The sequence below is a fragment of the Felis catus genome, chromosome D3 (genome assembly GCF_018350175.1).
Source record: "Felis catus isolate Fca126 chromosome D3, F.catus_Fca126_mat1.0, whole genome shotgun sequence".
NCBI classification, from domain to species: Eukaryota; Metazoa; Chordata; class Mammalia; order Carnivora; family Felidae; genus Felis; species Felis catus.
Genome location: NC_058379.1, coordinates 43,719,597 through 43,736,264, shown reverse-complemented (window position 1 = coordinate 43,736,264; position 16,668 = coordinate 43,719,597). Strand labels below are relative to the sequence as shown.

General features: G+C 36.0%; 1 protein-coding gene across 2 annotated transcripts in view; it reads left to right on the top strand.

Annotated features, from left to right (window-relative positions):
- Positions 1–16,668, top strand: part of USP14 (ubiquitin specific peptidase 14) — a 52,909-nt gene that overhangs the window by 20,849 nt on the left and 15,392 nt on the right. For both annotated transcript variants that reach the window (XM_045041739.1, XM_003995057.6), the window contains exons 4-6: positions 3,898–4,002; positions 4,718–4,821; positions 13,603–13,661. In XM_045041739.1, coding sequence (XP_044897674.1) covers positions 3,898–4,002; positions 4,718–4,821; positions 13,603–13,661 — 268 coding nt within the window. The remainder of the gene's footprint in view (positions 1–3,897; positions 4,003–4,717; positions 4,822–13,602; positions 13,662–16,668) is intronic.

Below are 16,668 nucleotides of genomic sequence, written 5' to 3'. Positions count from 1 at the left end.
GTTTAACATTTATCTCTTTTGCCCAATTTTTTTTATTGTGTGTTTGCCTTACTGATTTTTTTTTAGGTGCTTTTTTATAGTGTAATTTTTTTTTCTAGTTTTTCCTTTTAAATTTTGACTGGTAATTTAAACTTGGAAGTTTTCAAGATTTTTGCAGTCAGTGACATTAGTTCTTTCATCTTTTATGTCAATTTTAGAAAATCTTCCAGGAAAGCAAGATATATTTTGGATTCACTTATATGTTTGTGTAATTATTTCATTTTTTGCATCTTTACTTTGTAATTCATTTCGGGTATGGCATACCATGAGGTGAGAACTGATTTTTTTTTTTCTAAATTATTGTTTAGTTTTCCTCAACATTCTTTGCATAATCTATTTTCTTTAGTCTTTATTCTTTAGAAATTTCTTACCTATTATGTGTATAAACTTGCTACATGAATGAATCCTTTTGTAAAGTTTCAGAAAGAAATAATTTGGAATCACATCTTTACAGTACTGTTTCCAGTTTAGAAATTGGATAGTGCTGTGAAAATGTTGGGGTTCAGGAGTGATAGGTCATGAATGAATTCTTTACATGTCTTTGATACAGAAGGGGTGGTTTTATTAAAGCACAGGGCAAGATCTGTGGGCAGAGAGAGCTGCACTGAGATGGTGAGGAGTGACAGATATATACTTTGAAGTTGCGAGGGGTTTAGGGATAGTATAAGTCTCTAAGGAATTTGGAAGCAAGGCTTCTAGGACCGTAAGGGGCTGTTAGGATAAGGTTTTTCACTACTGTCTAGTAAAACTTGGTCATGAGACTCTTGAGATGTATATCAGTGGGCTACACGCTTGGAAGATGATTGCTAACATATAGCTTGGGAGGGGGGTAGAGAGAAAGGAAGATTACGAAGGAATTTCTTTATAGGATCCTGGAGGTCAGGCTAATGTCAAGCTAAGGTTGCCTTTTGCCTATAGCAATGTATAAACACTGAGGCAGCTAATAAGCTCCTTGAGGAAGGTTCCTCTTACTGTCTCGGGTACTTGTCAGTGGGCTATAAATTGTAAGCAATTTTAATTTTTTTCTATATTTCTTTTTAACTTTGTTCTCTACATCAATCATTACCTTCAGTTTATTATTTAGGTATGGTTTTTGTTTTTGTTTTTGTATCTCTAAAGCTTTATAGGTTTTTTTTTTTAAATTAAAGTAGTACATATATCTTGTTAGGTTTACTTTTTTAAATATTTTTTTCTTTTCCATTATATTTCTAAAATTATTGCAAGTATATTCTTTAAGTATTTGGTTTTCTTAGGATAGTTGTCTTTGGAAAAAGATTCTTTAGTGATGGTTTAGTATTGCTTGGCCATTATCTTACAGAAAGCTTAAGTTAAAAATAACAGGTGATGGAGTTTAGGTTATTGGAGTTCAACATAGGTACTATGAAGACTGAGTTTGTTAACTTTATTAATTTTCTTTCTTTGTATTTCTTTTAAGTTTATTTTTTATTTTTTTTAATTTACATCCAAATTAGTTAGCATATAGTGCAACAATGATTTCAGGAGTAGATTCCTTAGTGCCCCTTCCCCATTTAGCCCATCCCCCCTCCCAAAATCCCTCCAGTAACCCTCAGTTTGTTCTCCATATTTATGAGTCTCTTATGTTTTATCCCCCTCCCTGTTTTTATATTATTTTTGTTTCCCTTCTCTTATGTTCACCTGTTTTGTCTCTTAAAGTCCTCATCTGAGTGAAGTCATATGATTTTTGTCTTTCTCTGACTAATTGCACTTAGCATAATACCCTCTAGTTCCATCCACGTAGTTGCAAATGGCAAGATTTCATTCTTTCCGATTGCTGAGTAATACTCCATTTTGTGTGTGTGTGTGTGTGTGTGTGTGTGTGTGTGTGTGTGTACACACACACACACACACACACACACCACATCTTCTTTATCCATTCATCCGTTGATGGACATTTGGGCTCTTTCCATACTTTGGCTATTGTTGATAGTGCTGCTATAAACATGGGGGTGCATGTGTCCCTTTGATACAGCACACCTGTATCCCTTGGATAAATGCCTAGTAATGCAATTGCTGTGTTGTAGGGTAGTTCTGTTTTTAGTTTTTTGAGGAACCTCCATACTGTTTTCCAAAGTGGCTGCACAAGCTTGCATTCCCAACTTTATTAATTTTCTTAAAGGCTTTATTTTTAACTTACATACCCAACATGGGTCTCAAACTCACAGTCCCGAGATCAAGAGTTGCATGCTCCACTGACTGAGCCAGCTAGGTGCCCCAGCCTTATTAATTTTCTAATTTTAATCCTCATGTAGAAATATTCATCTTCTTTTTTTCTAACTTCTACTTCTGGCTTTTTTTTAAAAAAAAAATTTTTTTTTTTACATTTATTTATTTTTTGAGAGACCTAGAGAGACAGCACAAGTTGGGGAGGGGCAGAGAGAGAAGGAGACACAGAATCTGAAGGAGGCTCCAGACTCTGAGCTGTCAGCACAGAGCCCAACGCGGGGCTTGAACTCACAAACCGTGAGATCATGACCTGAGCTGAAGTCGGATGCCCAACCGACTGAGCCACTCAGGTGCCTTCCTTTTTTTTTTTTTTTTCTTTTTTTTTTTTCTTTTTTTTTTTTTTTTTTTTTTTTCTTTTTTTTTTCTTTTTTTTTTCTTTTTTTTTTTTCTTTTTTTTTTCTTTTTTTTTTCTTTTTTTTTTTCTTTTTTTTTTTCTTTTTTTTTTTTTCTTAAAATCTCCCTACTCTTCTTATGCACTCATGTCTTCTGTAGTAAGACATTGTTCACATTTCAGGATTACGAGATTTGAGGGGATATTGTTCTTATTGTATGGAATGTTACATATTATTGAATATAAATGTTCCCTTAGGCTGACGATGTAGAATTATAAAATTGGATATTTTGAACTAACTTATGTGTTTGATGATTTTTAATAATGGAGGGTTTGATGCTCTCAAAATAATTCTATTCAAATGTAAATAATTGTTACAGTTAGAAATAGACATTTACAGAAAGAATCTTACCTGTGCTTAGTTTGTTATGGGGAGAAATGATTCCACTAAATGAGCATTTCAAGAATTCCGTCCACTCCAGTATTGTAAACATTCTCACCTGTCTTAATGTTTATTTTTGAGAGAGAGAGAGAGAGAGAGAGAGAGAGAGAGAGAGAGAGAGACAGTGTGAGCGGGGGAGGGCCAGAGAGAGAGGGAGACACAGCCTCTGAAGCAGGCTCCAGGCTCTGAGCTTTCAGCACAGAGCTGAATGCAGGGTTTGAACTTATGGACAGTGAGATCATGACCTGAGCCGAAGTTGGGCGTTTAACCAACTGAGCCACCCAGGTGCCCCCATTCTCACCTGTCTTTATGACAGTGTTTATTTTTCCCCTAGCTTCATTGAGGCATAATTGATTGATATGGATTAAAATTCACCTGTAAAATTTTAGTGTACAGTTTGAATTTGGTTAATTTTATAGAGCCCTGTAACCACCACCACAATTAAGATACAGATGTTCCACCATTCTGGTTTCTTCACTCCCCTTTGCAGATAAGCAGGTGACCTCTGGTCTGAAGCAGCCAGCTCAGAATTTTTTTTTTTTAATAACTCAGTAATTTTTAGTATATTGATGAGAGTTGTGTAACTTTCACTACAGTCTAATTTTAGAACATTCCATCACCCTTGGAAAAAATGGGTGTGTGTTAAAAGTCACTCCCTCTTTCTACCTTTTAGCCCTAGCAACCACTAGTCTACTTGGTGTCTCTGTAGATTTACCTTTTCTGGCAAATACAAGCATGCAGTATGTGTTTTTTTTTTTTTTTTTGTACCTGTTTTCTTTTATTGGATATACACATCATTTGAGCATCTTTATGAAATTAAATTTTTTTGTTTTAAAAATAGGGAATGACTCTCCTAATGATGGGGTCAGCAGATGCTCTTCCTGAGGAGCCCTCAGCTAAGACTGTCTTTGTAGAAGACATGACTGAAGAACAGTTAGCATCTGCGGTAAGACATACCACGTTTTATATATTTGATTGCTACAGTTACTAGGATGCCTTTCAGAAAGTAGCATCTAAATGTTTTAAAGATTTAATTGTTAATATTAAGATGCATGTTTTTAGTAGTAAAAGGTTTTATTTTTGAAACTGGCTTGAGGAGTCCTTGTATAATTGGGTAATTCAATGCAAAGTCAATAGTATCTTTAATAAGTGTTATGCTAACTGCTATTATTTTATGGGAAAACAGGCTTAAAGACGATAAGTAGTTTAAATGCTGGATTGTTCAAATTCTTAAAATTTTCCTTGTTGAAAATACATACAATGTATCCTAAATTGCAATATTGTTTTAAAAAAACTGGTTAACACAAACTTGTCAAATGTTATTTTTTTTATCATTGAGCATTTTTATAGTGTTATTTTTTTTTTTTTAAGTGTTTCTATGTATACTTTGTTACCCCATTCTAATGATAAGCCTGCAAAGGTGGGCAAGACGGATAGGATTGTTCTCTTATTATTTTCAAGAAGGGAGTTAAAAACACAATATTAGTCAGCATGTTGCAAGTACACATTTCTATTGTGGGATATAAGACATTGTTACTTCCGGGTGAAGGTGGAATATAAATTGGTATGAGTTGGTAAATTGTACTTCAAAGTGTAAATTTTAGGGATTTTATACATGCTATGTCATTTTATAAAAATGAATTAATCCTTTTCTTTATCAGATGGAATTGCCATGTGGATTGACAAACCTTGGTAACACTTGTTACATGAATGCCACAGTTCAGTGTATTCGTTCCGTGCCTGAACTCAAAGATGCCCTTAAAAGGTAAGACAGAAGAGAAATGCTGTAATCCTGTTGGTAGGTAAGGGAGGTTCACATTTGGGTGAGTAGTGTTTAGTGTATCATTGTGTGTATAGTTTTTTTAGCAGCTTTATTTGAGATGCTCATTTATTGTACAATTCATCTGTTTAAAGTATTTGATTAAATCGTCTTTATTATATTCACAAGATTGTACAGCCATTATCACAGTCTAATTTTAGATTATTTTCTTCCTTCCTGAAAGAAACGTATTCCTGAGCAGTCACTCCTTTTACCTTTCCCACCTCCAGCTCTAGGCAACCATTTATCTACTTTCTATATTATCCCTTTGCCTATTCTGGACATTTGATATAAATGGAATCATACAGTAAGTAATTTTTTGTGATTGGTTTCTTTTACTTAGCATAATATATTTTCTGGGTTTATTCATGTTGTAGTATATGTCAGTACTTCATTCCTTTTTATGGCTGAATATTCAGCTCTATGGACATACCATATTATGTTAATCTGTTCATCTGTTGATAAACATTTGATTAGTTTCCATCTTGAGGCTGTTATAATAATGTTACCTACCATGAACATTCAGGGAGAAGTTGTTGTGCAGACCAGTTTTCATTTCTTTTGATTATGAGTGGTTTACTTGGTCATGTAGTAACTCTTTGTTAAACAGCATTTTGTGGAACTGCCAAACTGCTTGGCACCATTTTCTCTTCTGACCAGCAATGTAAGAGAGTTCGAATTTCTCCACCTCCATGCCAGTCTTTTTATTCAAATGTCTTTGATTATAGTCATCCTAAATGTAAAATGGTATCTCATTGTAGTTGTTGTTTGTAATTACCTAATGACTAGTGATGATCATCTTTTCATGTATTTATTGGCTTGTATATCTTCTTTGGAGAAACGTCTGTTCAAATTCTTTGCCTGTGTTTTATTTTTTTTAACTCTAATCTTTTTTTTTAAATGTTTATTTTTGAGAGAGAGCGAGAGTGCATGTGTGCGTGTGGGTAGGGGAGGGGCAGAGAGAGAGGGAGACAGAAGATCTGAAGCTGGCTCTGTGCTGACAGCAGTGAGCCCCACATGAGGCTCACAAATAGCGAGATCATGACCTGAGCTGAGTTGGACACTCAACCCAGGTGCCCCCTTTGCCTGTGTTTTAAATGGTTTGTCTTTTGATGGTTCAGTTACAAGTGTGTAAGTTACATGTTCTGGATGTAAGTCCTTTTTCAGATAATTTGCAGATATTTTCTTTCATTTTGTGAGTTGTCTTCACTTTCTTGATGTTACTGTTTTGTAACACAAGAGGTTTTAATTTTGATGTAGTTTAATTTTGTGTGTGTGTGTGTGTGTGTGTGTGTGTGTGTGTGTGTGTGTATCTTACATGTGAAACAGTTGCCTCATCCTAGGTCACAAATATTTAATCCTATATTTTAAGAGCTTCATAATTTTAACTCTTAAATTTAGGTCTCTAATCTATTTTTAGTTAATTTTTATGTATGGTGGGAAGTTGATATCTCATTCTTGTGCAAATGGATATCCTGTTTTTTGAGTTCCATTTGCTGAAGACTCTTTCCTTGATGAATTGCCCTAGCACCTTTATTGAAAATCAGTTGACCATGATGTATGTAATAAGATTTATTTCAGAACTGTCAGTTCTAGTCTAGAAATAAATACCTTTATTTGTATTGATTTGTCCTTATGCTGGTGAATAATTTTTATACCACTATACAAAAGAAAAAAGAGTAAACAGTTACCTGTGTTTTGACAGCCTGTGAAATAGTCTGTAAATGAAGATCCTTTCTCCTCAGTGAATATAAAGGTATAACTTAAAAAATATGTCACTTGGGGCGCCTGGGTGGCGCAGTCGGTTAAGCGTCCGACTTCAGCCAGGTCACGATCTCGCGGTCTGTGAGTTCGAGCCCCGCGTCAGGCTCTGGGCTGATGGCTCAGAGCCTGGAGCCTGTTTCCGATTCTGTGTCTCCCTCTCTCTCTGCCCCTCCCCTGTTCATGCTCTGTCTCTCTCTGTCCCAAAAATAAATAAACGTTGAAAAAAATATGTCACTTAATTCTCACTAAATTTATTACAACTGTCTTGGTATATACATTGCCGCTTGTTAATGTAGGATAGAATTCTAAATTGCAATTTGAATTCTTAGCCAGCTTTATGAATATTGATTTTTTTTTTTCTTCTTCTTTTTTCCTTAGTGGCTTGTGAAATGCTTTGATAGAACTGGGCAATAGAGAGGAGAGAGGATTATACAGAAACCTGAGAGTAACAGAAGGTTTTCTAAATTTCTCTGAAGTGAATACTTGTCAGGTATTTATGAAGTTGTCTAGCTTATAGCTGGTGTAGTCATTAGTGAACAAGACATAGTACCTATCTTCCAGGCACTTAGAGTCTTGATTGAGAAAGGCTGCCATGTTTGGTACTGTTTCAGAACTGCTTTGATGGGAAATGTTAAAGTCATTGTGCTTTTTCCCCAGAGGTTTGTAGTTACTTTTCCACTATTTTTGTGTGCCCACAGATATGAGAGATCTAATATCAGTCTCATTTCTTATTCTTTTCTGTTAATAATTTTTAAGGTTTTCTTTTTCTTTTTGTTTTTCAGAGTTTTCTAATAGGGTAGGTGTGGGGTTTTATTTACCTTATTTAGTGCTGAGTGAGCACTTTTAGTGTAAGGACTCTTGTCCTAAACTTTGGACATTCTTGGCTGTTATTTCTTCAGATAATTTCTCCTTTGTTTTATCTGGCTTCCCTTATATTCAGAATAATAGTTTCTGGATCTGTTTTTCATGTCTCTTTTTTTTTCTGCACTTCTGATTTTTTATTTTATGTGCTGTCTTCTGGGAGAGTGCCTCAGTTCTATTTTACATTTCACTGATTTATGCATTAGCTTTGTTTCACAGTTGCTTATCACAACTTTCTTTTCTTTAATCTCATGTTCTTAATTTTGGATACGAATTCTGCTTTTCTTTCTTCGAGGCTCTGAAGTATTCTTATTTCAAGGTCTTTTTCCCCGCCTTGTTTGGACCTTTTTAATTTAAACTCTGTTTTCCTTAGATGTAAGGATTGATCTCTCGTTTGTGTTGAGATTGTGTAGTTATCTTATGTACCCATGTTCTCTTGCTTATGTTTCATTTCCAAATGAGCTGAATGAGCAGCTTATTGGGCAGCTCTCTGCCCTAAAAACTGGCTACTGGGAGCAGACTTGTCTTACTTCCAAGACTTCTTTGTATTTTGTTCATCTCGGATATCTTCCAGGCTCTATTCCAAGGAGAAGTCCTTCATGTTTTGGGGTTATTTCTCTGAGTTTTATATAAGCAGGGGAGATTTCATTCTGTTGATTTCAGTTTTCTTGACCAGATGAAATACTTTTTGAATGCTAAGTTTTTACAGGTCAGAAGCCTTTGTACTTAACTAACTTACTACAAGAGGACATGGATGGGGTTGTATGTCTTTGGAAAAATGGCACTCAATGATAAAATAGGAATGAAAGAAGAGAGAGAAACTTCCATGGGAGGTGTTTTAAAACTGGCAGTCTGAAGCTCATCCTTAAATTCTTAAGAATTTTTATTTGGCAGATTCTGGGGAGTGAAGTATATATTGCTAAAGGCTAGAAGGGAAATAGACTGGGTTAGTTGAAGAGGCAATGAGGGCCAAGAACCAGAGCTACAGGTAGAACCTAGTTTGCTTGATGCTGCTCATTAGTGGAACCTCATGATAAGTAGGAATTCTAAATTTAGAACTTAAAGTGAAAAGTATAATATAAAAAATTACCCTTAAATTCTATGAGTTACTTACAAAAGACTGTATCTCATGGCCATATTTTTATCTTACTGGAGATTGGCAAGACATGTCTTGGTAAGTACCACATAGTTTTTTTTCATTAGCAGTTACTAGGTTGTTATTTTACTTATATTTTACTTACATTTTCAAAGTTGTATAGGAATGGTCTATTCTTTTTTTTTAATTTTTTAAATCTTTATTTTTGAGAAAGAGACAGAGTGTGAGCAGGGGAGGAGCAGAGAGAGAGGGAGACAGAGAATCTGAAGCAGGCTCCAGGTCCCGAGCCGTCAGCACAGAGCCCAACGTGGGGCTCGAACTCCTGAATCATGAGATCATGACCTGAGCCGAAGTCGGATGCTCAACCGACTGAGCCACCCAGAGGCCCCAGGAATAATCTATTCTTAATAGAACTTAACTATAAAATTGGCTGAACCAAACCTTTTTCTTTGGGGGGGGGGGCATTTTAAATGTACATTTTCTGTGTCTTTTGGGTAAGTTTTGGTAATTTATGTTTTCCTATGAATTTGTCCTTATGTCTTTAAGATATTTTAGCATAAGAATTATCTATTTTTGGACCTGTATTTCCCCTCATTTTCATTTTTATTTGTTATGTATTTTTTCCCTTGATTATCTTGCCAGAGGTTTGTATATTTTATTTTTCAAAGAATCAGCTGTTAGATTTATTCAGTCACTTTTTTTGATTGATTCATCCTACTTTTCTTTGTATTATTTCTATTTTCCTTTGGCTTGTTTTATTTTCTGATTTCTTAAGTTGTACGCTTAGATCATTTATTCTTGTGTAGTAATGACAGTATGGTATTTGTATTTAGTTCTGAGTTTTGGTTGCTGTTCTCCATTAGATGAGGCTGTTCACATGTTTTTGAAAAAAAAAACTATAAAATCTTCCTTTTGACTCTGAATTCATTTATAACTATTAAATTTTAACATACAGAAAAGTATATGAATGAATTATCTCCATGAACACATCTGTGTAACCAACACAGACAAACAGAATCCCATCAGCCTCTAAATATTCCCTCGTGACTCTCCCTTCCTGATGGCTGCCTCTACTTTGTGTTCAGAATGGTTAATGATAATGTGACTTCTAACCTCATGGATTAACTTTGCCTATTTGGAACTCTTTATAAGCAGAAACATGGATTGTGTTCATTTGGGTCTGGCTCATTAGTTTTGGCTTAACCTTGTGTGTGTAGTTGTAGTTTATGATGTTCATGCTGTGTACTATGCCACCGTATGGATCTACTACACAATATCTATTTTTCTGTTGATGAATGTTTGGGGTTAGCTGATGTATGATTGATTCTTGTATATCACAGATGATAGAAAAGTCAAAACGTCCTTTTTTTTTTTTTTGTAGGTGATAAAGTATAAAGTATAATAGACTAAAGCTTATTAATTACATTTGGATTTTCTATATCATGTAGTGTTTTTTTTTAAATTTTTTTTAACGTTTATTATTGAAAGACAGAGACAGAGCGAGAGCAGGGGAGGGGCAGAGAGAGAGGGAGACACAGAATCTGAAGCAGGCTTCAGGCTCTAAACTGTCAGCACAGAGCCCGAGGCAGGGCTGGAACCCACAAACCACGAGATCATGACCTGAGCCGAAGTCGGACACTTAACTGGCTGAGCCACCCAGGCACCCCTCATTTGTTGTTTTTTTTTAATTTATTGACTTGGTAAAGACTGTCTTAGAAAAGGTACTCTTTTATTTTTTATCTTCTGTAAAACCTCTTAGTGTTTTCTGTTACATCTCTCTGTACTCTTGTCAGTTTTTCCTTTTATTTTCTAACAGTTTTTCTTTGTAAAGTTCAACTGTTAATGTTATTTGGCTTATTGGATGGTTTTACCTTAATTAGAAATTAAACGTTTTCTTGGTAGGGGCACCTGGGTGGCTCAGTCCATTAAGTGTCTGACTTCAGCTTAGGTCATGATCTCATGGTTCATGAGTTCTAGCCCCACATCGGGCTCTGTGCTGACAGCTCAGAGGCTGGAGCCTGCCTCAGATTTTGTGTCTCCTTCTCTCTGTCCCTCCTCTGCTCATGCTCATGCTTTGTCTCTCTCTCAAAAATAAATAAACATCAAAAAATTTTTATTTTTATTTTTTGGTATAATGAGAGGTTTGTGTGGGGAGATAGTATTAAATTATGCTTTTCTTCTTCTTAGTGACTTAAAAGATAATTCATTAGTATAGCCTTTGCCATAAATGTAGGGATAGTTAGCAATGTTGTCCTGTAACTAGAAGTAAAATTCACTAACAACATGTTGTTATAAACTTGACTGATGTTTTGGGATACACTTGCTTTATTAGTACATTATTTTAACTTCAGAAGTGCCTTTTAAGAAGTTATAAACTAAGAGGGAAGCTATTATGATTTTCACTTTTTAAAATGAATATATATAATTTAGACATGGTTATGAATTGTGTACTGAAAAACTTAAAAACTTGAGTCATAGCAATTTCCAAAATATCTAAATTAACAACTTTTCAGTTGGATATAATTTGACATTTTCTGTGACCTCTTTGATTGTTTACATAAGCACAGAAATTTTTTTACTTTATTTTTTTATTTTAGAGAAAGTACGCACATGAGCATGGGAGGGGGCAGAGGGGGTGGAGATAGAGAAAGAAAGAAAAAGAAAGAAAGAAAGGGAAAATCTTAATCAGTCTCCATGTTCAGCATGGAGCCTGACACAGGACTCAATCCCATAACCCTGGGATCAGCCAAAATCAAGTCAGATGGGTCAACTGAATGAGAGACCCAGGTGCCCCAAAGTTTTTTTTTTTTTATTTTTAAATAGAAATGTAATTTACATCGAGTAAATATCTTGTGTTTGGTGTGATCAGTTTTGATAAATGCAAATATCTGTAACCCATTTTACAAATTAAGAACATTTCCCTCATCCCAGGAAGTTTTTATATTTCTACCTTTTCCTAGTCCTCATTCCCACCCACTACCCAACTCTGCAAGCAGCTACTGATCTCATATTAGTTTTGTGCATTCAGGAACTTAAATGTACAGAATGTATTTTTGGTTTGGCTTAGTTTAGTTAGCATAGTTTTTGAAATTCATCCATGTTACTGATGGTATTGATGGTTCTTATGGCTCTACATTCTTGCCAATCTTGGTTGATATCATTCTTTTTCATTTTAGTCCCTTCAGTGGGTGTGTGGTACATGAACATAGTTTTAATCATAGTGAATAGGCAGTCATTCTCTTGCCCCTCGGTGTTTGATATATGAATGATCATTTCTGATTCTGTGTCATAAGATGTATGAATAAATACTAGTTTATTTCCTTTGAATGGCCAGTCCTTTGTGCTGTTATAAATTCACTGAGAATTATAAATTGAAAGTGAATTTAGAAATTATTTAATAGAAACACCTCATTTTATAGGTAAGCAGACAGACTTGAAAATTAAAGGGACTTATTTGTTACATAGAAAGTTAATGCTGGGGCGCCTGGGTGGTGCAGTCGGTTAAGCAGTCCGACTTCAGCCAGGTCACAATCTCGCGGTCCGTGAGTTCGAGCCCCGCGTTGGGCTCTGGGCTGATGGCTCAGAGCCTGGAGCCTGTTTCCGATTCTGTGTCTCCCTCTCTCTCTGCCCCTCCCCCGTTCATGCTCTGTCTCTCTCTGTCCCAAAAATAAATAAACGTTGAAAAAAAAAAATTAAAAAAAAAAAAGAAAGTTAATGCTGAATGTAGGTATATTGACTTTGATTTAATGTTTTTGATGTAATGCTTTTTTTTCTTTATTATTTCTGAAATTGTGTTTTATTTTCTTTGGAATGGATATTACACGTGTACTTTTTTGTTTTGCAATGTTTTCAGGAAATGTTTTTTTTTTTAATTTTTAAAGTTTATTTATTTTGAGATAGAGGAGAGAATTCCAAGCAGGCCCTGCACTGTCAACGCTGAGCTCAACGTGGGGCTCAAAACTCACAAAATGTGAGATCATGAGCTGAGCCAAAACTAAGAGTTGGTTGCTTAACGGACTGAGCCACTAGGTGCCCCGGGAAATGTTTTTTTTAAAAGTAATTGTTGGCAGGGAGGGGCGCCTGGGTGGCTCCGTTGGTTAAGCATTGGACTTCTGCTCAGTTCATGATCTCATGGTTTGTGAGTTCAAACCCCGCATTGGGCTCTGTGCTGGCAGCTGAGAACCTGGAGCCTGCTTTGGATTCTGGGTCTCCCTCTCTGTCTGCCCCTCCCCTGCTCATGCTTTGTCTCTCTCTCTCTGTCTCAGAAATAAACATTAAAATAAATAAATAAATAAATAGTTAAGAGAAAGAATTTAAAAGTAGTCTTCATTCATCTAATTCTTTTTTTCTTTAAAACAAACATTAAAAAAAGTTTTTTTTTTTTTTTTTTTTTTTTTTTTTTTTTTTTTTTTTTTTTTTTTTTGAGAGAGAGATAAGAGCATGAGCTGAGGGGAGGGGCAGAGAAAGGAGACACAGAATCTGAAGCAGGCTCCAGGCTCTGAGAGGTCAGCACAGAGCCTGACGTGGGTCTTGAACCCACAAACTATGAGAGCATGACTGGAGCTGAAGTCAGATGCTTAACTCAATGAGCCACATGGGCACCCCTTTTTTTCCCTTTTTGAAATGTTTATTTTGGGAGCAGTGCATGGGGGAGGGGCAAGGAGAGGGGGAGAGAGAGAATCCCAAGCAGGCTCTATGCTGTCAGCGCAGAGCCTGGTGGAGGGCTCGATATCATGAACCGTGAGATCATGACCTGAGCCAAAACCAAGAGTCAGAGGCTCAACCGACTGAGCCACCCAGGCACCCCTAAATTCCCTTTTTCCTTAGTGTTCCTTTTTGTACATATAATTGTTAATGTAACAAGACCAAAAGAGGAGGAAATATAAAGGTGGGAACAACTCTGATAAATTTGCAGTTGAAGGTGTCATAAGCTCTTTTAACTAGTTTCTTCTCATTTGAGTTTCAGAATGAATCGAATCCTATTTAATTCTGCCTAATGTTCCTAGGTATGCAGGTGCCTTGAGAGCTTCAGGGGAAATGGCTTCAGCACAGTACATTACTGCAGGTCAGTATCTAAAAACTCCTTTTTTGAGAGGGCAGTGTAGTATTCAATAAGTTATTTTTCACTCAATTTGTTTAGTAGCTTTCAATTTAAAAAATTGTTTTGTAAAACCTCATCTCATTAAAATCGGAGTACTTATACTTACATTTTATTTTATTATCCAGATTATAAACCTTTGATGTCTGTCTTTTCTCACTAAGAGTCTTTCAGTTTTTTGGATTAAATTTAATTTTGGCTTTAGGTTCTATTAGTAAGACCTATCTCTGAGGATAGCAAGAGGTAGGTTTTATTATAGTTGATGCAGTCATTACAAGAGAGTCTAGTGTTAGTGTAAGGAAATGGTATATGAAATATGAGGAGAAACAAATTCTTAAAGCATGGGAATAACATTTCTTCATTACATGAGACCATGTATTCTGTCCCCATTCATTTTGGGACAGTTTTACAAGTGAATACTTTCTTAAGTCATTGGGTTAGATTGATAAGGTATTCTTACGGCTGCCTTTTTGTTTGTAACAGCTTTAACTAGATACAATTCCCATTCCATACAATTTATGCACTTAAAGTGCACAATTCGTTGTCTTTTAGTATACTGAGGGTTGTGCAGCCATCACCACAGGTTCATTTTAGAACATTTCATCGCTTTGAAAAAGAAACTCTGTAACCTTTCGCAGTCACCCTGTTTTCTGGTCTCCACCCCCAGCCCTGTACAGCCACTCACCTACTGTCAGTCTCCATAAATTTGCCTATTCTGGACTTTTGACAAAAATGGAATTTACAATATGTGGTCTTTTTAGAGTGGCTTCTTTCACTATTTTCAAGGTTCATCCAGATTGTAGTATGTATGAGTGCTTGATTCCTTATTGCTGAAAAAGATGCTGTTGTAGGCATATATTGTATTTCCTTTGTCCTTTTATCAATGATAGACATTTGGGTGGTTTCCACTTTTGACTATTGTAGTATTGCTATTGTAAGTATTGCTAAAAACTTGTTCAAGGATTTCTGTGGACATGTTTTTATTTCTCTTGGGTATATATCTGTGAGTGGAATTGCTGGGTCGTATGGTAACTATACTTTAACTTTTTGAGGAATGCCAGACTGTTTTCCAAAGCAGCTGCATCATTTTATATTTCTCCCAGCATGAATAAGGGTTCCCATTTCTCTGTATTGTTGATAATACTTGGTATTGTCTGTTTTTGATTATAGCTAGCCTAGGGGTGTGAAGTGGTATCTCATTGTGGTCAGCTGTTAATTTGTAATACTATAAAAACAGTATGTTTCTTTGTGTCATTTGTAGTTAGAGGTTTTTCCTTTGACCATTTTTTTCCTGAAAGATTTATTGGAAGTTTTTAATGAGAAAAATATCATTTATATCTAGTTTACTTGTTTGCTTTTGTATCTAAGAGTAACTTGGAATTTCAGCAACTTCTCCAGTATCCTCTAAGAAGCTTGTAGTATTGAGGAGATGAAAGATACTGTTTTTCATTTTTAAATTTTATATTGTGCTAATTTTTAAAAAAAAAAATTTTTTTTTTCAACGTTTATTTATTTTTGGGACAGAGAGAGACAGAACATGAACGGGGGAGGGGCAGAGAGAGAGGGAGACACAGAATCGGAAACAGGCTCCAGGCTCTGAGCCATCAGCCCAGAGCCCGACGCGGGGCTCAAACTCACGGACCGCGAGATCGTGACCTGGCTGAAGTCGGACGCTTAACCAACTGCGCCACCCAGGCGCCCCTGTGCTATTTTTTTTTAATGTTTATTTTTAAAAGAGACTGAGTGTGTGCAGGGGAGGGGCAGAGAGAGAGGGAGACAAAGATTCTGAAGCAGGCTCCAGGCTATAACATGTTAGCGCAGAGCCTGACACAGGGCTCAGACTCAGAGCCACGAGATCATGACCTGAGCCAATATCAGGTGCTTAACCACCTGAGCCACCAGGTGCCCCTGTGCTAATTTTTTAAAATGTTTATTTATTTATTTTGAGAAAGAGAGTGTGTGAGCGGGGGAGGGCCAGAGAGAGAGGAGGGAGTGAGAAGCCCAAGCAGGCTCCTCACTGTCAGCACAGAGCCCGATATGGGGCTCGAACCCATGAAATGTGAGATCATGACCTGAGCTGAAACCAAGAGTCAGGTGCTTAACTGACTGAGCCACCCAGGCACCCCTGTTTTGTGCTAAATTTAAATTTATAGAACAGTTACAAGAATTCACCAATTATTAACTTTTGATACCTGGCTCATCATTCTCTGTAACCATGTTTTTTTTTGTTTTGTTTTGTTGTTTTTTTTTTTTTTTGAACCTTCAAGAGTAAGGTATAGACATCACAGTTTATTCCTGAATACTTCAGTATGTATTTCCCAAGAATAAGGACATTCATAATCACAAGACAATTACCATTTTTCAAAATCTAGTGGTTTAACATGGATGAAGTACTCTAAAGTACAGATTACTTAAATTTCGGCAGTTGATCCAGTATTGCCATTATAAAGTTCTTTGCTTTGGGAGCCAGTTTGGGATCATACATTGTATTCAATTTTCATGTTTTACTAGTCTCTTTTAATGTATAGTGCATTTTTGATCTTTTTCTTTCAAACTAGTGAAATACTTTGAGATGCTCTGTTTATGGTATATATTAAATCTTAAACCATTGTTTGAGTAATGCGTACTTTATTAAAGTGTGCTATAATTTAGATTTTTTCTTTTAAAAATCATTAGCTTGGTAGTAATGATTAATTTTTGCTGTCTCTTGGAAAAACATTTTTAAACACCACGTTGTTTTATTCGGGAACATTTTATTGCACACTGGCTTTGTGCTTAGTATTTTCTGGGCTTCGGTTTGTATATACTAATGGTAGATAACATTTCACATGTTAGTTAACGAAACGAGTCAAGATAGGCTAGACTAGCATTTTGCTGTACATGAAGTAAGAAGGGCAAGGTATGATAGCCAGGGAGTCGGCAGAGCAGGAGTGTTCTGAACTCCCAGAGCAGGGCTCAGTCTGCCATGACCATG